Source organism: Triturus cristatus, chromosome 1_2, assembly GCF_964204655.1.
Source record: "Triturus cristatus chromosome 1_2, aTriCri1.1, whole genome shotgun sequence".
NCBI classification, from domain to species: domain Eukaryota; kingdom Metazoa; phylum Chordata; class Amphibia; order Caudata; family Salamandridae; genus Triturus; species Triturus cristatus.
In genome coordinates this window covers 848,060,297-848,083,138 of record NC_140580.1, presented here as the reverse complement: position 1 = coordinate 848,083,138, position 22,842 = coordinate 848,060,297, and the positions used below count along the sequence as shown (strand labels likewise).

The 22,842-nt window shown below is 44.8% G+C and overlaps 1 protein-coding gene across 2 annotated transcripts in view; it reads right to left on the bottom strand.

Annotated features, from left to right (window-relative positions):
- HSPB7 (heat shock protein family B (small) member 7) overlaps nt 1-22,842 on the bottom strand; it is a 71,140-nt gene that overhangs the window by 15,540 nt on the left and 32,758 nt on the right. For both annotated transcript variants that reach the window (XM_085609016.1, XM_085609017.1), the window contains exon 2: nt 11,123-11,256. In XM_085609016.1, the coding sequence (XP_085465142.1) occupies nt 11,123-11,256 (134 nt within the window). The remainder of the gene's footprint in view (nt 1-11,122; nt 11,257-22,842) is intronic.

The following is a 22,842-nucleotide window of genomic DNA, read 5'->3' as shown; positions in this document are numbered from 1 at the left end:
ACATCTTTTTCACATGACAGGTGTGCATAGTAGGGTGTGTGCATGGACTGCCTTCTCCTTTGAGATCTCTTTCTCACATGACAGGTGTGTGTAGTAGGGTGTGTGAAAGGACTGCCTTCTCCTTTGAGACCTCTCTCAAAGAGCGGTTGTGCGCAGAAGGGTTTGTATATGAACTAGCCTCTCATTTCAGACCTCTCTCTCAGATGACGGGTGTGCATAGTAGGGGTGTGGTTGGACTGGCCTCTCCTTTCAGTTCTCTCCCTCAGATGTGCGTAGTAGGGTGTATGGGGAGCGACAGACCTTTCCTGTCTCTCTCTCAGATGAAAGGTGTGTGTACTTGGGAGTGTGGAGAAAGACTGGCCTCTGCTGAGACCTCTCTTGGATAACGGGTGTGCATAGTATGCTGCATCCAGGGACTGTCCTCCCCACTAACACCCCTCTCTTTGATGATGGGTGTGCATAGTAGCATGTGGGAAGAGCCTTAACTCTACTCACACCTCTTACCAAACCTCTTACCAAGCCTAGGGGCGTAAATAGTAGACTCTGATAATCACCATCTCCAGTTAAACTCCTTTCTACAGTAACAAGTGTGCATAGCAGAGTGTATTCAAACATCATCTCTCCTTCCTACTTTTCAAAACCTCGCGGGGATCGCACAAGATCGGAACATTTTTTATTAAAATAGAATTAACATTCTAATCATCACACTACTTATCTCTTGCAGGCTTCCTCTCAAAAACAAGGATCACAATATGCATTCCTACTAATAGAGTGTATTGAGAACTCGTCTGCTCCTTTTTACTATTTACGATCCTGCAAGAGTATCGCGAGATCATAAAAATTAGTTAAACACAATATACATTTATTTTCTTCACAGTAGTTATCTCTTAGACACCCCCTCTTTAAATCTAGGGGGGCAGCATGCCGTTTTGCTGTTCCATTGTATAACGTTTTTACGTCATTTCCACAACGCCTACAATTTTTCACAGTAATTGTGGCTATTTTTTTCTAACATTCCAACAGCCAGCCTAACAGAGTGCTTCCGGGACACGTGGGAGCCTCTTGCTCCCACAAGAGTGCAAAGACCCACAGGAAAGCCCAGCCTCTCCATCAATCACAGTGCACCATTTTTTATTTTGCACTCTTGCGGGACGCCTACGGGACTCTCGCGAGACCAACTGCCAAAATGTACAATTATGTTTTACTCTTAATATCTCAAAAGCTACTGAACGGATTTACATCAAATCAGAAAAAGCTAAATCGGCGGGCTAAGATCTAGCTTCCTGGCAAATTTGGTGTAATTCCATTAAGCACTTTTTGTAATAGCATGTCTTAAAGAAGTCTTTGGAAAATGCATGGAGAATTTACGTTTTGGCACCCCACTTTTTTCTCGGCCCCTGCCAGACAGATCACCCTGAAACATTCCAGGAGGGAGCTGAGGTGGATGATCTTTTCTTGGGGGGAAATTTCTTGAAGATTCGTCGAATGGGGCCAAACTTATGAGCAAACCAAAAAACGCCCCATCTATGGAAAAGCAAATCTAACTATAACTACCTAGTGGATTTAGGCTAAGAGTGTTTTAAGGCTTTAGGGATGGGCAAGGGTAGAGAATGGCAAGGGTGATTTTAGGGTTATGGGGTGGTTAAGGGTATTAGGTGGTAAGGGTATTTTTAGGACTTAGAGGTTGGTTAGGGTGTTGGGTAGTAAGGGTGTTTTTAGGGTTTAGTAGTGGGTAAGGTCATTGGGTGGTAAGAGTTTTTTTAGAGCTACGTGGTAGGTAAGGGTATTGGGTGTTAAGAGTATTTTTAGAGCTTAGGGTGGATAGGGGTATTGAGAGGTAAGGGTGTTTTTATGGTTTAGGGGTGGGTAAAGGTATTGTGTAGTAAGGATATTTTTAGGGTTTAGGGTGGATGGGGTATTGTGGTAAGGGTATTTTTAGGGTTTATGATGGGTAGGGGTATTGGGTGGTGAGGGTGTTTTATGTTTATGGGGTGGATAAGGGTACTGGGTGGTAAGGGCATTTTTGTGGGTTTAGGTTGGGTAGGAGTATTGAGCACTAAGAGTGTTTTTAGGGTTATGGGGTGGGTAAGTGTACTGGATGGGAAGGGTAATTTTAGGGTTTAGGGTGGGTAGAAATGGTGTTTTTAGGGTTTAGGGTTGGGAAGGGTATTGGATGTTAATGGTATTTTTAGGGTTTGGGGTAGGTAGGGGTATTGGGTGGTAACAGTGTTTTTAGGGATTAGGGGTGGGTAAGGGCATTGGGTGGTAAGGTTATATTTAGGGTTTAGGGTGGGTAGCGGTATTGAGTGGTAAGGGTGTTGTTAGGGTTTAGGGGTGGGTAAGTGTATTGGGTGGTAAGAGTATGTTTAGGGTTTAGCATGAGTAGAGGTATTGGGTGGTAACAGTGTTTTTAGGTTTAGGGGTGGGTAAGGGCATAGAGTGGTAAGGGTATATTTAGGGTTTATGGGGTGGTTGAGTTTAGGGGTCAATAAGGTAATATTTACATATATATGTATATCTACAACGATCCACTCCACAAGGAAGGAGTAGAGGCCACTCGGGGGAAACGTCGGGAGATCTTTAATTAAAACAGCACTTGCATAATGCATTTCGGCCTGTGAGGCCTTCCTCAGATGCAGCTGTATTCAAGATATGGCTCCACCCTCACCTTTAGTCAACCAAAGTCTCTCCCATTGGCGGTAGTCCGCTGCCTGATAGTCATGTGCTCACAACTTCGCTATAGTACAACTACAGCTCCCAGAGTGCTGTATAACTGGGTGAGTGTTGCCTGGGAGGGACCTTTGAAATAAAACCTCTGTGGGTAATGTCAATGAAACTAAAAGGTGCCAGGTAACAAATTAAAGGAGTTCTTGTGTGACGGTGTTCCGTAGATCGCCCTCGAGTCCCCTTCAACGCTCCAGCCTTGAAGTGCATAGTGCTAGCCGGGCCGTGAGCCAGCAATTCAATGAACCTGGCTCCCCATTAATAATGGACTGCAATCCGCAGCAGCCGCTGGCATGGCGTGCAATCCTAGGCGGGCCGGAGTCATGTCAATACCTTGACGACGAGAAAGCTGCAACAGCAGCAGGTGCCAGTGATACTCCGGTCTCTTTCAGGGAACGGTGCCTCTAATGCGCCTCTGGCCGGCGCAAAATTATCCACAACGATCCACTCCACAAGGAAGAAGTAGAGGCCACTCGGGGGAAACGTCGGGAGATCTTTAATTAAAACAGCACTTGCATAATGCATTTCGGCCTGTGAGGCCTTCCTCAGATGCAGCTGTATTCAAGATATGGCTCCACCCTCACCTTTAGTCAACCAAAGTCTCTCCCATTGGCGGTAGTCCGCTGCCTGATAGTCATGTGCTCACAACTTCGCTATAGTACAACTACAGCTCCCAGAGTGCTGTATAACTGGGTGAGTGTTGCCTGGGAGGGACCTTTGAAATAAAACCTCTGTGGGTAATGTCAATGAAACTAAAAGGTGCCAGGTAACAAATTAAAGGAGTTCTTGTGTGACGGTGTTCCGTAGATCGCCCTCGAGTCCCCTTCAACGCTCCAGCCTTGAAGTGCATAGTGCTAGCCGGGCCGTGAGCCAGCAATTCAATGAACCTGGCTCCCCATTAATAATGGACTGCAATCCGCAGCAGCCGCTGGCATGGCGTGCAATCCTAGGCGGGCCGGAGTCATGTCAATACCTTGACGACGAGAAAGCTGCAACAGCAGCAGGTGCCAGTGATACTCCGGTCTCTTTCAGGGAACGGTGCCTCTAATGCGCCTCTGGCCGGCGCAAAATTATCCACAACGATCCACTCCACAAGGAAGAAGTAGAGGCCACTCGGGGGAAACGTCGGGAGATCTTTAATTAAAACAGCACTTGCATAATGCATTTCGGCCTGTGAGGCCTTCCTCAGATGCGTATATCTTTATATAGAGATATACACACATACATAAATAAATGTGTGTGTGTGTGTATGTCTGTGGTTTCCTAGGTGACTACATTAGCCAAAACGCGTTGGCGTCCTGTGTTTGGTGTTGCTGCACTGTAAAAATAAAAATTAATAAAGCATCCGGACAGCGTTTGACATCTTTTACGTGGGGTGAGTGCGGCTGGATTGTCAGAAAATGAAGGTCTTTGAGGTATTATATATATTATATATGGTTAATTTTGAATGGCAGCAAAATTGGTAGTTTACATCAGGACAAAGTTCCTTCGGCCTAATGCGTTTTGGGCTCCCCAGTCCTTGGTTACAGGCCACTGCATGAAGAAACGACAAAGCTGTTAAAAGGCATAAATTACCTTGTTTAAATACAAGTCTCACCCTCAGTAGCCCTCCAGTGAGTTAAAATTCATGTTGGTAATCATAGTCATTTACCATAACAATTACTCTTTCTGTAGGTTTGTTCCGTCATGCACTTATTCATTCAAATGTCCATCGCCTCAAACTGGGCGTCCCAATGCCACCCTGTCGAATAGCTGTAAGTTTTTAGATGATGTTAATTTTACCACTTACACAGTCCTGCAAGAAATAGAATGCAAACACACAACAGATACACAGCTGCTGATGTCAGAAGATGGTTGCATGGTGTTCCCTGTACGTGTCGAGTGTGGGGGTCAATTACTGGATTGGTGACCAACAATCCATTGGCAGCAGTAAGCACAGAGTAAAGCTTCTGGAACTTTACTGGGTCCGGGGGAGTGATGTAGCAGCCTGAAACTTTGGGGCAGGCATGATTGCACCTCCCACAATGCACTGGATCACCTGGATTTGGCCGATCCCAAGGAGGGCCCAATGGCCAGCGATACTTTGGCTCCAGTGAGGGTTTTTACCTGCAGTTTGAGGGAGAATGAGGGTGCTTCTGGCTTTCACAAGGGTCCCTCCTTTCAGGAGTTTCGAGTTTTATCCAAGGATGAGGGTTCATTACTCAATTCCAAGTCTGTTGCCTCAGGGATAAAGTATCTCTCTTTTGCTTTGGTGCTGTGGGCAAAGTCCTATTTTCGGCGACATGGGTCTCCTCTTTGTCCTTCCTTGAATTAAGTTGGTCAAATCAGAGGCCCTAGTGTCAGGGGGGCCTCTTAACTCCTAGATTTAGGGGTGTTAGGGGTGTGGGAACTAGTAGCCAATGGGCAGCTAGTCCCTGCAGCTAATCCGCCCCTGAGGTGACCACATCCAGTGGTGTAGGTCACCTTTTCTACCCAGACCCCGCTATTTATGCCCTCCTAAAGATGACAGAATTCTATTTTAGGTGAACAGATCAGGGTGCTCGCCCTGGAGGTGTGGCCAGCCTTCCTTTAAGCATACCCCTCCTGCATACCTTATTTCCCGCCTTGCACTGGTACAAGGGATGGCTGAGTCCTCCTCAGGGGGACAGTTCAGATGCATATAGGAGGCGGTGCAGCCTTTGAAGCCCACAGCTCTATGTCATTTCACTAGCCTGCTGGGGAGGGGGAAAGTGTGACCTCCTTCCTGCCCAGCCTTTGTTCCTGACTCCTGGGAGACACTATAGAGACATTTAAGCTTGCACTTACACGTCTACACTCTTAATATAGTGCACCCTGCGTTCTGGGCATAGGAGGCCTTCTTTAGGGGTGACTTATATATTCTAAAAGCAGTGCATTTGACTGTGCCACACGTGGTGAGGGCACAGTGGAGTTCGAGCAATTTGTTCTGCTCCTGCGGTCTGCAAAGGCAGGCCTGCTGTCAGTAGTATGCGTGGGTCAACCAGGGTGGCACAAAAACGTGACCTGGGTACCCCTGGTACCATTTACTATGGAATATAAGGGAGTAAAGTCTTTGTCAAAAGGGATTGCCAATTCACACATAACAGTTTTAGGGAAAGAGCACTGGCACTGGATCCTGGTTAGCAGGGTTCAGAGCACTATCAGAGTCGAAAACAAGCATCTAGTAGTCCAAATGAGGCAAAAAGTGGGGCAACATCTGCAAAAAGCCATGTTTTCTTTCAATTTCTTTCTTGCCCCTTTCTTATGGCATGGAGTAGCTATGTTTTTCATACAGTTAACATTTTTGCTTCATTTTTGCAGACGTATTGTTTTCAGTTTTTTTGCTAGTTTTATTTTAGAAGCAGTATTGTATTGTTTTATTGAGGAGCACATTGCTGGTTGCTTTGGCAACCTGACCACAATGTGACATGCAGTCACTGGTGAATAGGGAGGAGAAGGTTGGTAGGGCATATTGGTCGGAGGCAGATGTGGGGAGGAGCAGAACCAGCATTAAGAGGTGGTCGAGCATTGTCTCAGGTGGCCCGTGAGCATTTCTGAAATCGTTCTACGTAAAAAAAAAGTCTTCTTGGTTCCCACAGTGCTCTCAAGTTACAGTAAGCGTATACATGGCACAGGAATTTTGAAGAGTGTTTCTTGTGCACCACATTCAGACTGAGTACTTCCACTCTTCAGTCAGCATTCTTGGAGTGTGATTAAATGGCTGTACATTAGCAGTGTTTACATTCCCGTGCTCTTCTTTTCACAGATCAGTGTAAGTTTGCACCATAGTTCAAGCGTATCATTTCAATGCAACAACGACTGCAACTCCCAGAATATGTAAATTAGTTGAATAAAAACACAGGCTTGAGCCTCCAGTTGCTGGTTTGATATTCTTGTGAGATACACAAATAGAATGTTTTTTGCTGTAGCACCCTCTGTTTAGTTACGGTACCAGACAGTTATCTGAGCTTCATTAGAGAGGCAAGTTTGGTTTCCAGGATCCTTTTTCCCTTGTTTAGTCTCTATCTGAGGGTGATCCTGAGTTGTTCTCACACTCTCTTCCTTTCGTTAATATTCCTGACTAGCCAACCCTCAGAGTTCACATCTAGACTTAACCGGCTGGCCACTAAAGAATACCAGCCAGCCTTCAGACACCCCCAATTGGTCATTAGACAATCCTCTAAATGGCACTAATGCAGTCAGAGAGGTGGTCTTGAACACCTGTTCAGACATCACAATTAGTCGCCTGACACCCCCAAAAAGCCCTTTCTAAAATCAGGTCCTACTCTTATAGTTTTATCTTACCATTTCCTTTCTTCTGCTTTTTTCCCATCACCCACATCGCTTCTTCCACCTCTTTATCTTTTTCGTGGGGGTCGAATGCTCCATCTCTTCTACACCTGCATTCTCCATTGGTGTGTATACAGTCTCCCTCTGGCTTTCGTCCTTCCAGTGCAACTCACATCACTTCACATACCTAACAAGAGAAGTGTAGTGGGCTCTGGAGCTCTGTGGTGCATGTTGTCTCACTCTGGGCATGTTCTTCTTCTTACACTGTTGTTCAGACTGGTCCTGGTCCAGCTTTCAAGATCTGGATCCTACACCTCATGCACTGCTGGCTGGCCTGGCTATGTCCATGCATACATGTTCTCCAGAGATGCAGGAACACGAATACGTAGAACATATGTGCAAAAGTGACTAACTCTGTCTACAACTCTGCTTTACGCATGAGATTTCGTGATGTAATTGATTTTGTCTCAGTCCCACCAGATACAAGCTTGACAGGGACAGTTGAGGGAAGACAACGAGATAGACAGACGGACAAAGACACTTATGACTCACTCGTTATTGGCCAGTTTGCTTCTAGATGTATGGACTGCCCTTAAACCAGTGGCAAATTCATTGATAATCATCTTCTTCTGTGAATATATTTCTCAAATTCTAAATGATGTCTACCATAAAGTATTATGAATTGTTTTGGAGACACCGGAAAAGTCAACGACTGAGATCCAAGGGCTGGATTAGGGATGATTTAGTTAGGGGCAGCAATGTAACATCTGAAGTGGTCTTCCCAATAGCAAAGCTGCTGCAGGCTCTGCCATTGCAGACATCAACTTGGAACATGGCGTTGGATGGGCCACCTAATTTAGGGCGGCTTGTCGGTCATCATTTCTATAAGAGTTGCTTCCTAGTCTAGTATCTCGATACCCATGCAAAGTCACCAAACGTGTCAAAGTTATTAGAGAATTAAAGATTTTTGTTTCCTGCCTCTTCAACTTTGCCACCCAGGAACTAAGCTGCATAAAACTTGACACATCAACAGTAAACATGCTGTCTACCAAATTTGGTGAAGTTTTCAATGTCTCATTTATAACCAAATCAAAAAAGACAAATTAACCACAACATATGCATATTTAACATGGGGGCCTTTGGTTGCGAAGTTGGAAATTCAGCACGTTAGAAAACTTCCTTTAACCTCACAGCAAAAGGCCTTTTCCATGCCTCCGGAGACTGCCCTCCCCTTATAATCAACAATGCTCATCATGACTCCCTTTTCTCATGTAATTTTTCCCCATCTAGACAGACCTGCATAAAATTTGACATGGTAAAATCACCCAGATGCACTAAGTGCCAAATTTTGTGCAAATTTGAAAAACAATGCCAAGATCATTAGAAAAACGAAAGAGACTTTTCAATGGAAAGTGAGCCTCAACCATCCCTACCCGATCATTATTGCTTACTATGAGCCTGAGTTAAGTTGCATAGTTTTGGGCTAATGGTAAAATCACATGCTATTTACCCTAAACCTGCGGTAAATTTGGACTACTCTGCGCAAGTAGTCGTGGCCCGTGCGGGTAGGAGAGGTGGTGCCAAGTGTGGGGGGGAGGGGAGATTTTTGACAGATGACGAATAGGGAAATGTATTTATTTATTTAATTTTCCCACATGGTCGGCTGTTGAATTCCCCCCCCCACACCCCCCCAACCTGGCCTCACTGCTCTTACCTGCAAGGGCTGGAGCTGTATGAAAGTATAAGTAAAACCCCATGGAATAGAAATGATGCTTGGCTGCTACTGCAGCCAGAGCCGCACCTGATTTTTCCATCTGGAATTATCACCCAGAAAAATCAGATCTGGTTCTCCCACACTGAGCAAAACCAGGTGCGGAAAAACCTACCCTCCCTGAATCACGTCAATAATGCAATAATTTCGTTCTGTCGACTCGGAATCAGGGCTTACATAATTTATTTACATATCTGTGTGTTTCTGATTTTAATTTGTACTAATAATAATCAGCCTAGGGCAACAGGTCGAACCGTTTGTACATCTCGAAGGAATTGTTTCTGCAGGGAGAGACCACCACATCACCCCACCTACACACACACACTCACACACATACACACACACACACAACCCACCAAAAAGGACTTGTCAGCTAGGCTCAAACAAAATAACTCTCATCCTGGTGCTGAAATCGGAAAGTTGTGGCCAAGAACTGTTACCTTCTTTAGGTCTGGCTTGACAGCTATTGTGGTCTGTCGATCTATTGACACCAATTATGTAAATCATACATAGAGTGCACTGTAGCTCCACCTTGATGATATATATCTTTCACCTGATGCTACTGGCTGTATGGTTATCATTCCATCCCCAGTGAAGCTCTTGCACGGCAATGCATGAAGGACTGCTTTGCATCTCTGAAGTATACAGAATCATGACTTTGGAGTTGGACTGGCCTTTTGGGCCGTGTGGCAGTGACAGATGGGATGTCTTGAAAGGGCCAGTGTGTGTGCTGTTATTGATGCCTTCACTGCCCATGGGCCACAAAAAACAGTACACCTGGCAGTGCCAGACTGTCTGAAAGGCCAGTCCAACACTGATCACGACACTTTCAGTTCTTTATCTCTTTGTATACAGAAAGTAATCTTTTCTTTTACTGCAGCAGCTTTTCTTAAACATTTTTAACTTGAATGCAGCATGCAAGCTAGACTGGTTTTATTGTGAGTCGTTAATTCTTTCAAATATGAAAAGGGAACAATAAACAAGTGCTTTGCTATTTTCAATGAATCTCTGTCTCACTCAAAATGTCCCTGTTCTCTGTCAATGTAAAGTTGGGTTCTGCCCCTCAAAAGCCTTATATTGTAACTCCAGTGACTGGAGATTACAGTTGAAATTGAGCCATACCTATTCCAAATGGTTTGGCAAGAGGAAGGCGAGTCGAATAGAAGAGAGCAAGAAGGGGACAAGATAGCTAGATGTTGATACATTCAAAGATGGACAGGGGAGGAGAGAAGGCTGTTAAGCCAACAGTGTTACAGGGAAGGGGAAGTCGGTGTTTATATGAAGTACTGAGGAGGTGGGAGCAAACACTAGCCATTAAGATACAATTATTTGCAGAGTTCCTGCAAGTAAAAAGAAACAACGGTAGAATGGAGTAAAATGACAAGGGGATGGGTAAGTCACCTGTTTATGGGAGGGGAGTGTAGGTAATCAAGCCATAAAGCCACTAACGTTAAAGGAAAAGGTGTATGTAGTAGATACAGGAGCAAAGGTAAGTTGGAAGGATGCTAGCTGTTCAGCGACAAGCATCCCAATGGGTTCAACAATAGGAGTGGTGAGGGGCAGCTAATGATGTAGGTACTTGTTGGTAGTTAAATAAATTATACACATTCCAAAAAGAGAGATGGTATTACTAAGGATTCAACATAGAAAACCTGGTCTTAAACAGGCGCAGGGAGGAGATATGTTTAATTTCTCCTCGTTTTTGCTGTTTCTATGTGTGCTGCACAACAGCAAAGGCCATTGATTGTTCATGTGTAGGAAAGTGACCCTTCTTGCACATAAACCATCAATTTAACAAAAAAAGACGTTTGCAACTTCTATGTGCAGCATGTGTAGTAAATATGCCCCAAAGGTTTTGACAAATTCAAAAATATATTCTATATTGTCCTTCACAACATATGAAAACACACACACACGCCTATTGCGTTTAAACTATCTTCGAGAGCACAACAAACCTCCTGTTTCTCATAAAATTCCTCAAAATGACTCTGTTCAAACAAGCTTTCAACTAACTCAAATAACAAGGGATCTAGTTATCTGGAATGTAACCTATCTGCTGGCCGGACAAAAGCTGCTCCGATCGGATGAGTGTCTATTGCCTTTCCCTGCCTACAACACCTAACCTCCAGCTGGACTCATGAACTGACTCTGTCTCGCCTATACCATCTGCCTCACAAAAATCTTTTAACCTATTTTATTTGTAAAGGACCTTCCATAATGTATCTGTTCAGTGACATCTTTGGTGCTACATAAAGCAAGGAAAAAATAAACAATAACTGTGCCTGATTGCAGGGACCTCTGGTTGGCTAGAGATGCAACCTGGGGTGGATTACTTCCTACCTTCTCGGCACGGACTTCGATCTGATTATTGGAGGTGGTGACAATGATATCTTCAGGGGAGAAGTCACTCACATCCACAGCAAACTGGTAGTTATTTCCGAGGGTCTTGACATTCCCCACATCCGCTGAACGCCCTGCAAGGGGAACATAAAGACATAACACTCAGAACAATAATTTCAACTTTCGATTCCCTTGACTATTTTCACCCAATAAGAAGTGATATACCTCCTGTAGTAATATGTATATAGATATAAACAAAATGAAATACAATCTTAGAGTACACATAATACACACCATAATGCACAATCTTACACAGTGAGCCAATGTTCAGTGTGGGAATTATAGGCTCAAGGTGGCGCTCTGAGCACAAGCAGAAAAGCTGCAAGTACAATATGTGAGAAAATGCCCTTTTTTGCATGTTCACCCCCATTTCCTGGACTGATGCTGCTGTTTTTTTTACTCTTTGCATGGGGACACTGCCTGTCCAGGCTCTAGTGCATGTCCTCTGACCCCTAAAGTATGGTTACATTGGCTAAATCCTAGTACTGGGCTTATTTAACATTCATATAAGTACATAATACGTGGTTTGGAAAATACATCTGTGGCATAAAAAGTTATATGTCACCTGTGGATTGCAGCACTTACTGTGCCATCCGCAAGTATGTCAAGTAAAACATTACTTTAAGCCTACCATTGGAGCCAGGCTACTGCAGTTTAAACATTCAGCCTGGCCTGTCAAAATAACCCTTCTAACTGGGAAAAAAACGTTCATTTTACATATTAACAATCACCCTTTTGTTGACCATGTAGTCCTCAAGGTAGGGTGCATAATCTTTGTTTTTGAAAAAGGGATATATAGAAATTTAATGTCAACATGTCCCTGCAGTGGCAAAGCCCCAAAAGCTATTTTCACTCTAGAAGGCCCTGGCTGTCCTATGAGAAAACTAGAGTACACATTAAAATACTAATTGTGCTATCTCAGGTTTCTGGCCATCTAGAAAAATAAACAACTCTTTTTAATATCTATTAAAAACCTAATTCAATGGTGACGTCAGATTTTCAATACATTTTTAAATAAGTTGCTTTTAATAAGATGCCTTTTCTCTCTCTGAAGTTCTCAGGGGCTAATTCAGATTAGCTTTTCAGCAGTTGTACGGCTCGTGCTTGCCCATAATGAGGCATGAAAACTGATCCCAGAGCAGGGACAGTGACCAGTGTGTGTTTTTCTTTCCATTGCAGGAAGACAAGTTGGGGTGGACCCAGGAACTTAATTAACTTCAAAAGGGTCAGCCTTTGCCCCTAGTCAGGCTGGCATGGTGCCAAACTCAGTGGATTGAGAGCTATACCCCAGAACCGGTTTTGAGTGACCACAGAGAATGGGACTGCTCATTACCCCAGCCACACCTCTGGGTGGGCACCAAGGCTCTCTAAACGGGAAAAGGTTTTTTTCATCTTGGATTTCGGTAGTAAGGTGCACTATGGAATTGTTTTCCGTAAGGCAAACAAGAACTGCTCCACAAAATTTGGTAGGGTTGCCCCAGGGAACTTTTACCCCATTGATCAGGGAGGATTCAGGCGACATCCCCGATTATTAGCTGGTGCCAAGCAGGGATGTGGTGTCCCAAGGCACTGTACTCAGAACACTTTCTGGACCTGTGGAAGAACAAAAGAAGGACTGAAACCTGCAGTCTGAGACCTGTGAGGGGACGTGAAAGGGCTGGTCCTGCTCCCACTTGTACCCTGGACTAGACTATTCTCCAAGGGCCATTTGGCTGACATCCTGTGTGTATGGGGAGCACCTTTGCGCCTAGTGTGGCAGGGCTGTATGTCAGTGACTTCGAGACAACCCACATCTTTGACATTTCAAACCCCTTTCGAACCAAAATAGTTTTTTGGAAACGCTACATCGACGATGTGCTCCTCATATGGGAAGGTGATAGAGACTCTCTAACTGAGTTTCACCTCTGGCTGAACGCAAGAGATATGTGGTTAAAATTCACCTATACAGCAAGTCCTAACAGTCTGGACTTCCTTGATGTAACTATCTTCATCGAGAATAACACAATACACACTAAAACGTTCTTCAAGCCAACCTCCAAGAACAGCCTCTTGTCCTACAAAAGTTTCCACCCACGCCCATTAAGAGACAATCTGCCCTATGGGCAATTCCTCAGGCTGAGACGTAACTGTAGTGAGATGAGAGACTACAGACGTCAAGCCAAGGACCTCAGCAAAAAACTGCAAGCAAGAGACTACCCAATAAAGACCATTGAAAAATGCCGTAAGAGGGCCAAAAATCAACAGAGAGAAGCACTACTAGAAACCATCCCAAAACAACCAACATCAGATCTGATCACCTGTGTGAGTACCTATAGCACTGCTTCTAATAACATCAAGAAAATCATAAACAAAAACTGGAAGATCTTGACCTCCGGATCTCTCAAATGGCCGAAACCAAGGTTCTCGAATAGAAGAACCAGGAACTTAAAAGATCTACTCGTACACACGAGACCTCCTGAGAGAACCACCAATGAAATTCCACGAGGACCATGGAATAACTCACCCGTAACAGGACATTTTCCTTGTGGCACCTGTTCAGTTTGCCACCTAACGAAAGCAACTAAAACAATACAACTACTACCTGACTTGAAATGGTCAATCAGAACACACACAAACTGCAATACTACGCATGTAATCTATATGATTACCTGCCCTTGCGGTTTAAGATACATCGGCATGACCACAAGAAAAGCCAAAATGAGAATGGGAGAACACAGAAGCAATGTAAGATGTAAGAAACAGACTACAAAGATGAGTTGTCACTTCATAGAGCAAGGACACACAGTAGATGATCTACAATGGGTAATCTTAGAGACTCTAGCCTACAAAAACTCCAATGCAGACAAGATTCTGTTCGAAAAGGAACAAAGATGGGTGTACCGTCTCCAGACACACAAACGAGGACTGAACGACAATATTCCGTGGCTCAGCTTGAAAAATACATGATAGATATCGATAGAGAGTATTTTGGGGACCTCTCGACACTAACTGTTCTTTCAACGAACCAAGAAAGAAATACGATCTTTCAGGCACTGACTAAAACCCCGTGTTGTTTCAGCTTGTCACAGAAGAGACTTGGCGAAATGGTATTTCCCCTCTCACCAGACCCTTAACTACTCAGCACCATGACCAATGCAACAGTAGAGGGATCGCAATACTTTGTCACTCAGAGCCGTTTTCCTACTTAACTGGGACTGACCAATGTACTAAGCAAATTACGTACTCGACCCACCCAGTCACGAAATGTCCAAAACACAGGACCATTTATAATTAAGTAATCCCAACCACAACAGTCACATGATACGATGGGACAATTGTATACAAGCATTACGGCTATCTTCAGTATAGCAGAAGCTGTATGTCAATAAACCTACAAATTACATGATCGCAAATTGGCGTTTGAAGAATAGAATTCGTTTTTTTTTTTATATATATTAGCAAACGACAGAATTTCTTCTCTAAGTCAGAATTCGACTCTTAGTCTTTTCTCATTATTCATGACCACTCTGCCTATTTAAGAACGAACAGACCCGGATCCAGTGTCTTCACCGGGTCCTAGGAGGCAGAGTCAGCACAGGTCCCAGACCGACGCCGAAGAGGTAACTGGCAGGAGATCAAGAACGCCGAGAGCCTGAATCGAGATCACACAACAAAAACGTAACGTATTGCCCTAACAACTTCCTATTCAAGCATTACTCTTTCTTTAAACACAACTAGAGCGTGATGCGACTCCCCTAGAGTACCCGCTGTGGCCTGCAACATAGGAGACAAGGTAATTACGGCATCCCTTCACCCTGTCCTATGTATCACTATGTCTTATCACGATTAATAGCCGCTTGACAATAATTGAACAGCACTAGCTAATCTAGTCTATTTGATTTTCTCGCTTTCACTGGGGAGCTCATATCTGACATGAATATACCACCTAGCCTAAACTGTCTGAACTAAATGCATAGACGAAATACCACAGTGTGGAGGCTAACGCGTTTTTTGATTAATGACTTGATCCCAAGCAATAACAGAGATCCTACCGCCCTCACCAAACGTTCGTAGGTGCTACTCTCTCGAACCCCTCAGCCTCACTTGACGCATAGGGGTGTACAGAGCATACACATCGTTTGTGACATGAGGAGTTGGTCGGAGTATTAAATACTATTGCTTTGGGATATGACAAAATGGATTGTGTACGAGATCTGCATCTTACTAGTAAAGGAGGGTCGAACTTTGCCATACCAGGGGTTCCCCACTGGGGGTCTCCTTTAAACAAAGCTTTGCCATTTTATGATTGCATATAGAATGAATTCGCAATGATTTTATGCTTTTTCCTTCTTTCTTTCCTTCCTCCCACAACCATTTTTTCAATCCACTGGATTAAGATTGAATGTGCATTCAAATAGGATAAGTTTCCTGCATATCCACAAGGGAGCCCATAGCACGGGCCCCCATTCTGCACCAGGTCCTGAAGAAAGCCCGCTAGACCCTTTTGGGCTGACGAGGGCTGAAACATGTCGACCTTTTTTGGACACAGTTTTTAACCAGTGCACCTGACCATAATCAGTCAGACACGTGCACAACGACAATACTTTTTTATCTTGGTCTCGAACCCAGTACCAATAAAAAAATCTACTGGTTTTACGAGAATTTTAAGACACTTTTCCTTTTATCACGATCACCTCACCCTTCTTTTTTGATTCACGATCACTACTGTGATTAACCAGTGGTTAAAAGCCTCCGGGTGGAGGAAGCATTGGATTGACCCAATGATTATGCGATCACGTTGAAGACCACAGTCAGCGGAGAATCAAGATATACCGCTAATCTCGATCCCAACAAAAACGTGAATGAGGGTTTCTTATACGGTACAATGTACTGTCCATGCAATACCCTGGTTTCCCAGGACCAGTGATCCACTCTACCATTGATTTTTTGGATATTGAGACAAGGAAGCTGAGTGGATCTAAGCCCTTCTTTCTCCCACCTCATTGATTTTTGAATGAATGACATCCTGTGTTGCCACAGGTGGAAAACTAGCTGCAAGAGGCCTTTTCTTTGAAGTACCCAGCCGACTAGTAGCTACTGGGCCTGGACTGGACCCTACTGGTGGCCTCTGCTGGAGTGAGTCATGCCCCTCAAATGCTGTTCTTGCTGTCCTGGGACCCTTGTCTAACGGCACTTCTCTGAAGACCTCTGAAAAGTTGAGATTTAAAACATTTTAAAGACAATCTGGCGCATGCATCAACAATGCCATTTGCGATTCCTTATTAGCGAAAAAATAAGGATTCGCTAATAAGGAATAGCAAAAGGCTATGCATGTAGAAATCGCTTAAAAAATAGCGATTTCTAAACATTCCTTAATTGCGAGTCGCAAATTGCGACTCGCAATTAAGGAATACCTCCCCATTCATTCCTATGGGCCTAGAGGCCCATAGGAATGAATGGGAAGACCTTCTCAATTTGCGATTCTCAATTAGAGAATCGCAAATTGCTCATGCAATTTCAAGGGTGTCAGGGTGTCAAAAGGACACCCTGTTGCACCCCTGAAATCTGCATATGAGTACATCTTGCACACACATACCCCAAGGGCATGTGTGTGTGTAAAATGGAAGTTTGAAAAATGCACTTTAGTGCATTTTTCAACGTTTTTGCAAATTACCATGAAGTTCAACTTCATGGTAATTTTCTCCTCCTATTAGCGAAATCGCTAATTTTTGTTATTTTAGTGCACTGCATTTAAGGAATCTCAATTTGAGATTCCTTAAATGCAATCGCAATTTAAGTAATCGCAATTTAGAGATTACTTAAATTGCGATTTTTGCATTTGGAATGATGCATCCCAAATGCAAAAATACCGGTCGCAAAGGGGCAGATTCTGAGAATCTGCCCGTTTGCGACCGGTTTTTGCTTTGATGCATGTGGGCCCTAGTGACTTCCAGACCTCTGGAGAACCAGGACCAACCACCAAAGCCAATCTGCCCAAGGCGCAAATTCACTGGGCTACAGAAACAGGTTTCTCTAGATTAGAGCTTCTTCATAACAGCAAATCCATTTCAGCTGGCCTTCTGCGAGAAGGTATCAAGTTTGATGGAACTAATTGTTGAATACAACCTGCAACCTTGTCCTGTGTATTTTTCAATGAACATGTAAGACAATTCAAAATTTTAGATCATGGGTATTTGTAAACATTTTTCCAGGGGCCACAAAGTTTGGACTGTGATGTGACGGAGGGCCAGCAGGGTGGCGGTCGGAGGTTCGGGGGACATTCGCTGTAATATGGGTGTAGGGGAAGCAAATCATATACATCTAGTGTCTGAATTGCACAATGTGAAACCAAAAATTTGGGATTAAGCCCGGCTTCTCCACTTAACTAAATTGTGTGCTCCTCAGCATTGTTTTATTTTACATTCCTTCCTTATATATCACAAATGAGGATCTCAAAATACATGAATTCAGGATGTGTGCTGTACAGAACCTTCTCCTGAGTTTGATTAAATAAACCACAGTGTTATTCATGTATAATATAAACCAAGCCTACCAAAAGAGTGCATATAACAACTGAATTGCCTCTTAGCTCACTATTGGCATTATTATCAGGATGGGGGGGGGGGTGAACATTTCTAAATTCATGTTTTAAAATTATGACTTCTAATACTTCTCGATGTTAATGATATACACTTTCCAAATTTTTAACAGACTTTATCACGTTTACACTTTTGCTATAAGATGTCTTTAAAAATAAAGGTGTTTCTAAATTTAAGCTGTCCAGGACACACTAGTTACTTGCTTTCTGTAGCTTAAATTTACCAATAAATAAATGATTGTCTATTTATTTAACATCAGTTTAATGTCCGTGCTGTATTGAATAAACAGTAGCCCAGAAGAGGTGTGGCGCAGCGGCCAGGGCAGCTGACTCCGGAACCCGGGCCCTCACAGTTCGATCCCTGGTGCCGGCAGCAGATCAGCCCAGCACCATGTGACTCTGGGCAATAGCTTGCTTAATCTTCCCGACGGCCCCCAGCGCCTTGACACCCACGGGTGATTGTTTGCGCTTTACAAATGCTGGACATTTTTTACATTTTTACTACTGTTGACCAGAGGACCACATGTAGAGGTCAGGAGGGCCACATGCGGCCCCGGCCCGTACTTTGAGTATCACTGGTTTAGACGATGGGTAGGAGAAGGCTCAACCCCTGAGTATCGCTTTTTTGATGAAGGGGAGTGACAATGTGAGATGCGAGAAGGATCATAAAGCCCTTAATGGAAACGAGTGTTTGAATTTTTTCCGAAGGTAAATGGGGACCGACATTGTATAGGGCACAATGAGGGAAGCATAAGGCTTTAAACTGGTGCACTTTTTTAATGAGAAGCCAATGAAGGGCTTACAAAAGCTCAGAAATATAGTCAAAGCTGGAGAATCGGTCAAGCTGGTGAGTTCTAAACCAATTAAAGTATGTGGGTAAAGTTACCTGGAAGACCCAGATAAAGGACATTCATAGTCCAGGTAGCAGGTGATTATTGCATAGACTACAGTTTTGCGTACAGGAAGAGGAAGATGTGGGAAGACCTTTCTGCTCACCTGAAGGAGGTTGAAGCAGGTACTGGCAACCTGCCTGCGTGTTTAGAGAAGGTAAGGTTACAGTTAAAAATTATCTCGAGGTTCTTTGCCTGCTTTCTGGTTTCGGGGGGAGACCAAAGTCACAGGGCCACCAAGAGGGGTCAAAAATGTTAGCCTTCTTGCTGAAAAGCAGTACCTCGGAACTGTCTGTGCTGAGTTTCAGACACTTGTTGCTCTTATAAATTGAAACTGAAGTAAGAGGCAGAAATTGCTGCGAGCAAGCTCAGGAATGTCAGAGATGATCACAACCATTTGAGTGTCGTCCTCATATGACAAAAGATTAAAGCCGAAGGCATGCAAGAGTGGAGTATATATTATAAAAGGGTGGGACCTATAGGAAGATCACTGAGGAATACCAAATGTATCTTCCTGAGGGGCCGATTTGAAAGGAGGCATACAGACGGATTGTGATTTAGGAGAGAAAGGATGGAGGCACCAGAGCGCATCTGAAGTGATTCTGATTTGGAAGAACCTCTAGAGGAGGATGGAGTGGGAGACCATGTTGAAGACGGCTGACAGGTCCACTATGATGAGGGCAGCCGAAGAGCCACGGTCAAGAAGCATTCTGATGTCATCAGTGATGCCCACCAATGCCGACTCCATGCTGTGAGAAGGAAGAAAGCCACACGTTTGTGACGAGTCATGCAAGAATTTGCTGCAAATTAATGCTCACCAGCATTAGATTCATTAAAAATATATATACGCACAATGGAGTCCCTGCCGCCCGAACGTCTGCACTTCAACGTACATGGGCAGCTGCCCTATGTTTATCTTAAAAACACTACGAATCAGCTCCCGGCAGCAAAGGCTCTTTTGAAGGGAATAAGTGGGCTGTCCCATCAGCAAAATGGCTTGGGAAGACCAATGGAGGAGACTCACCTCCCGGGGGTCATGCAAGAGGTAGCCCTGATATACCTAATCTGAAGTTGGGTGGTGCCTAGGGATTAGGAGCCCTTCCAACCGGCTGCTGCCAAAAAGAGAAAGTATGAGGAGCTTCAAGGGACAAATGAAAAAAAAATGGCAGGGATAAAAAATGGTGGGGACGGCAGCAGCACAGGGTTGTCGTAGACCTTCGTCTATACTATAGGTTCACTGAAGATACATTCCATTACTTCTGAACCCAGTGGACATCAGTGGATGAAATACTGCATGACCTATGACTCTGATGGCAGGGCCATCAAATGATTTCTTGTTGCAGCCTATTAGCCCACAATGATTGAAAACAGGGGACTACCTCAGCTATTAAAACTGACAGCAGCTGAAAGCATACTTTCCATTAAAATAAATGTAGTCCAATTTGTTAACTCTCTGAGGCGAGGAAGGAATCTTCAGGGGCTCCAAACTACATAGGGGCAGTGATTGCTCTGCCTTACTAACGCCCCTGATGAAAGGAGGATCCAAGGTCCTCACCGTGCTAGGCCCGCTCCGTCATAACAAGAGTAATACATATGCGAGACTTAAACCTATCCTTTATTTATTGTAAGTATTTGTGAAGCATGGATAAGCTTCTGGGGCTGCTTAACCTGTTGATTTGAAGAAATCAACAAAATATACCTAAGGCTTAGACTGGGGGATGCAGGCTTTTTTAGAGTGGCGCCGACACAAACGCAGAGGCTGCAGACACATGCCCCTGGTACCGTCATGATGCCATGGGGTCTCCTTAAATTACAGGAAATTACCCATGTAGCACCCTTCCACCTCCTGGTCACAATACCTAGTTCACTTCAAATCTTCTCCACATAGGTAAAGAATTGAGAAGTGATTATGCACTGCAAACCCTCTCCCGTGGTGCACACCAAGTAAACAAATGTGTCATGTGGTCTGTGTTGAATATTTCTCTATGCTAGTTTATTTTTTTTAATTCAGGCATCCCTTCCCTTCGCAATTTTCTCTCGGCTACACAAGCTGAGTATATCTTGGAGTCCCTCTCCACCTGCTTCACATGCTGCAGAGAATTAAGACCAGAGCAGCCAGACAGGTCCTGCATCTGGTATCACTGCTCACCTGCCTTCCTATCTGTACAGTGGCTGCTTGTGGCGACACATGGCAACGTTAAAATAATGTGTCAACGTGCATAGATCCACCCATAGTGCTAGACCATTCTTCTGTCTACATAAGCTCTTCATCTGCTCCCAAAATCGACCACTAGTTTCCAGGTTGGCCCCACTCTTGACCATTACTTCTACTTGTGGGAGTTCCTTCTCGGTCCAGATGGCCCAGCCCTGGAACTACATTCTTGCAAAAGTAAGAATACGTTTCAAGCACTTCAGACTTTGCAGGAGCCTTACCCAGCTCTTTCCCTTCAAAAATGTTATTAATGCAGAACATTTCGAAAGAAGATGATAGATACTTGCATGGCTCAACCTATTTTCATACTTTTCTGCAACGATTCATGCTCATTGAAGCGACAAGCTTGCTGCATTATGATTGGAGCACGCACGCCCCACACTAGGCATAACCAAATAACCCCACAACCTTTCGACCATGCACTGAAAGGTCGTCCCAGAAAATGTACCTCAATCGGAGTACTTTGTGGCCTTTTCAATAGCATGATGCGGTATAAATTCAACAGTATATGTGTTGGAAAGTGAAAATTAGAAGAAGAAAAAAAAGCAAATACTGCTGATGGCAAAAGCTCAGACAACCAGAGAAGTTGAAAGAAAATCACATCTAAGAACGATTTATTCACACTAAAAGTCACAACAAAGAGTGTCGAGAAGCAAAGAGGAGAGAAGGGCAAAGGAACAAAAGCGTGTGACCAATATTTTCCTATGGTGCCGTGTGCCAGAGGCCTGCCGGGCTGGCAGGGACGCCATGTGAAGAATTACTGGCACAGCTTGGGGTCTCGCCTCCCAAGCACTGCTGGCAGCTTTGCGTGTTTAATCTGCTCTTGGTTGGGAGCCGTACTGCAGATGGAGCGCGCGCCTTACGTCAGGCCCACGCTCCGGGCACGTGGCGTCCGACCTCTTGGCACACGTAGGCCAAGCTAAGGGCTCGCAGACTTTGGCCAGTAAACTTTAAAGCACGCAGGTTCTAACGACTAAAAAAACGTGACTAACGAAAAAAAAGTATGATTATTAAAATAGAGGTGTGCTCCAAGCCTGTAGTGTCCTGCGGGACACGTTCTAGTGTTCTGCAGGAAGCTGTAATCCCAGCCACTCCTTTGAGGGCTGGGCGCACTGCACCCTCACACCCATCCATCACGGGTGTCACGAGTGACGTGGCCCCGCCAATATAAGGGCCCGGGTGCACGTGCTCGTGGCCAGTTACCAGTACCAATACTATGTGTCCGCGTGGTCATTACTGCAAGATGTGGGCCTAGGGCCCACGACACTACAATGGTGACGAGCGGGTCCGACCCCACGAGCGCACCGGCTGGTTCTCTGTTGTGCCCCGAGGAGATCGGTGCCCCAAGGCACCCTGCACTGGTATGCCTGTAAGACAGGACCCTACGGCCGCCAGCCTACTCGCGTTTGGGCCTGGGAGAGAAGAAGGGGGAAGTGCTGCCAGACCACTGATTGACCCCTCACAGCCACTGCCCGCACCTCCAGCCCATACGAAGGCATCAGCGCTGGGCGCAATCATAGGCGGCAGAGGAGGACGTGGTCCCTCAGGCAGGGAAGACATGCCCGGCCTGCTGCTACACCCACAGTAAGCATCAGCACGATATTACCCATATGCGGAGGCCCGACCCGGTTAGGGAGAGGAGGAGAGCATCGGAGCTGCAGAGGCGACCCACCCCCTCCCGCGAGCGAAGTGCACACCAGCGTGACACAGAGCCCCGTTCCGGCATCATAACTCTCAACAACAAAAAAACACAGCCCATTCGGCTTCCGTTAAATGGAAAGAAAAAATGGCGAGTGAGCTCAGCTCCAATCCAATGCCTGAAGGGGAAGAATACTCATAGAAAAGGCCCAGCGCCTCTAGGCATAGCGCAGCCACAACGGGTCAGAGCAAGGCAGCTCAAGTATGCACTTCACCCACGAGAGCAACCCCTGACAACAAATTGCCTGAGGGGAGGCGGCAAGCCTAACCAGGGAGAAAAAGG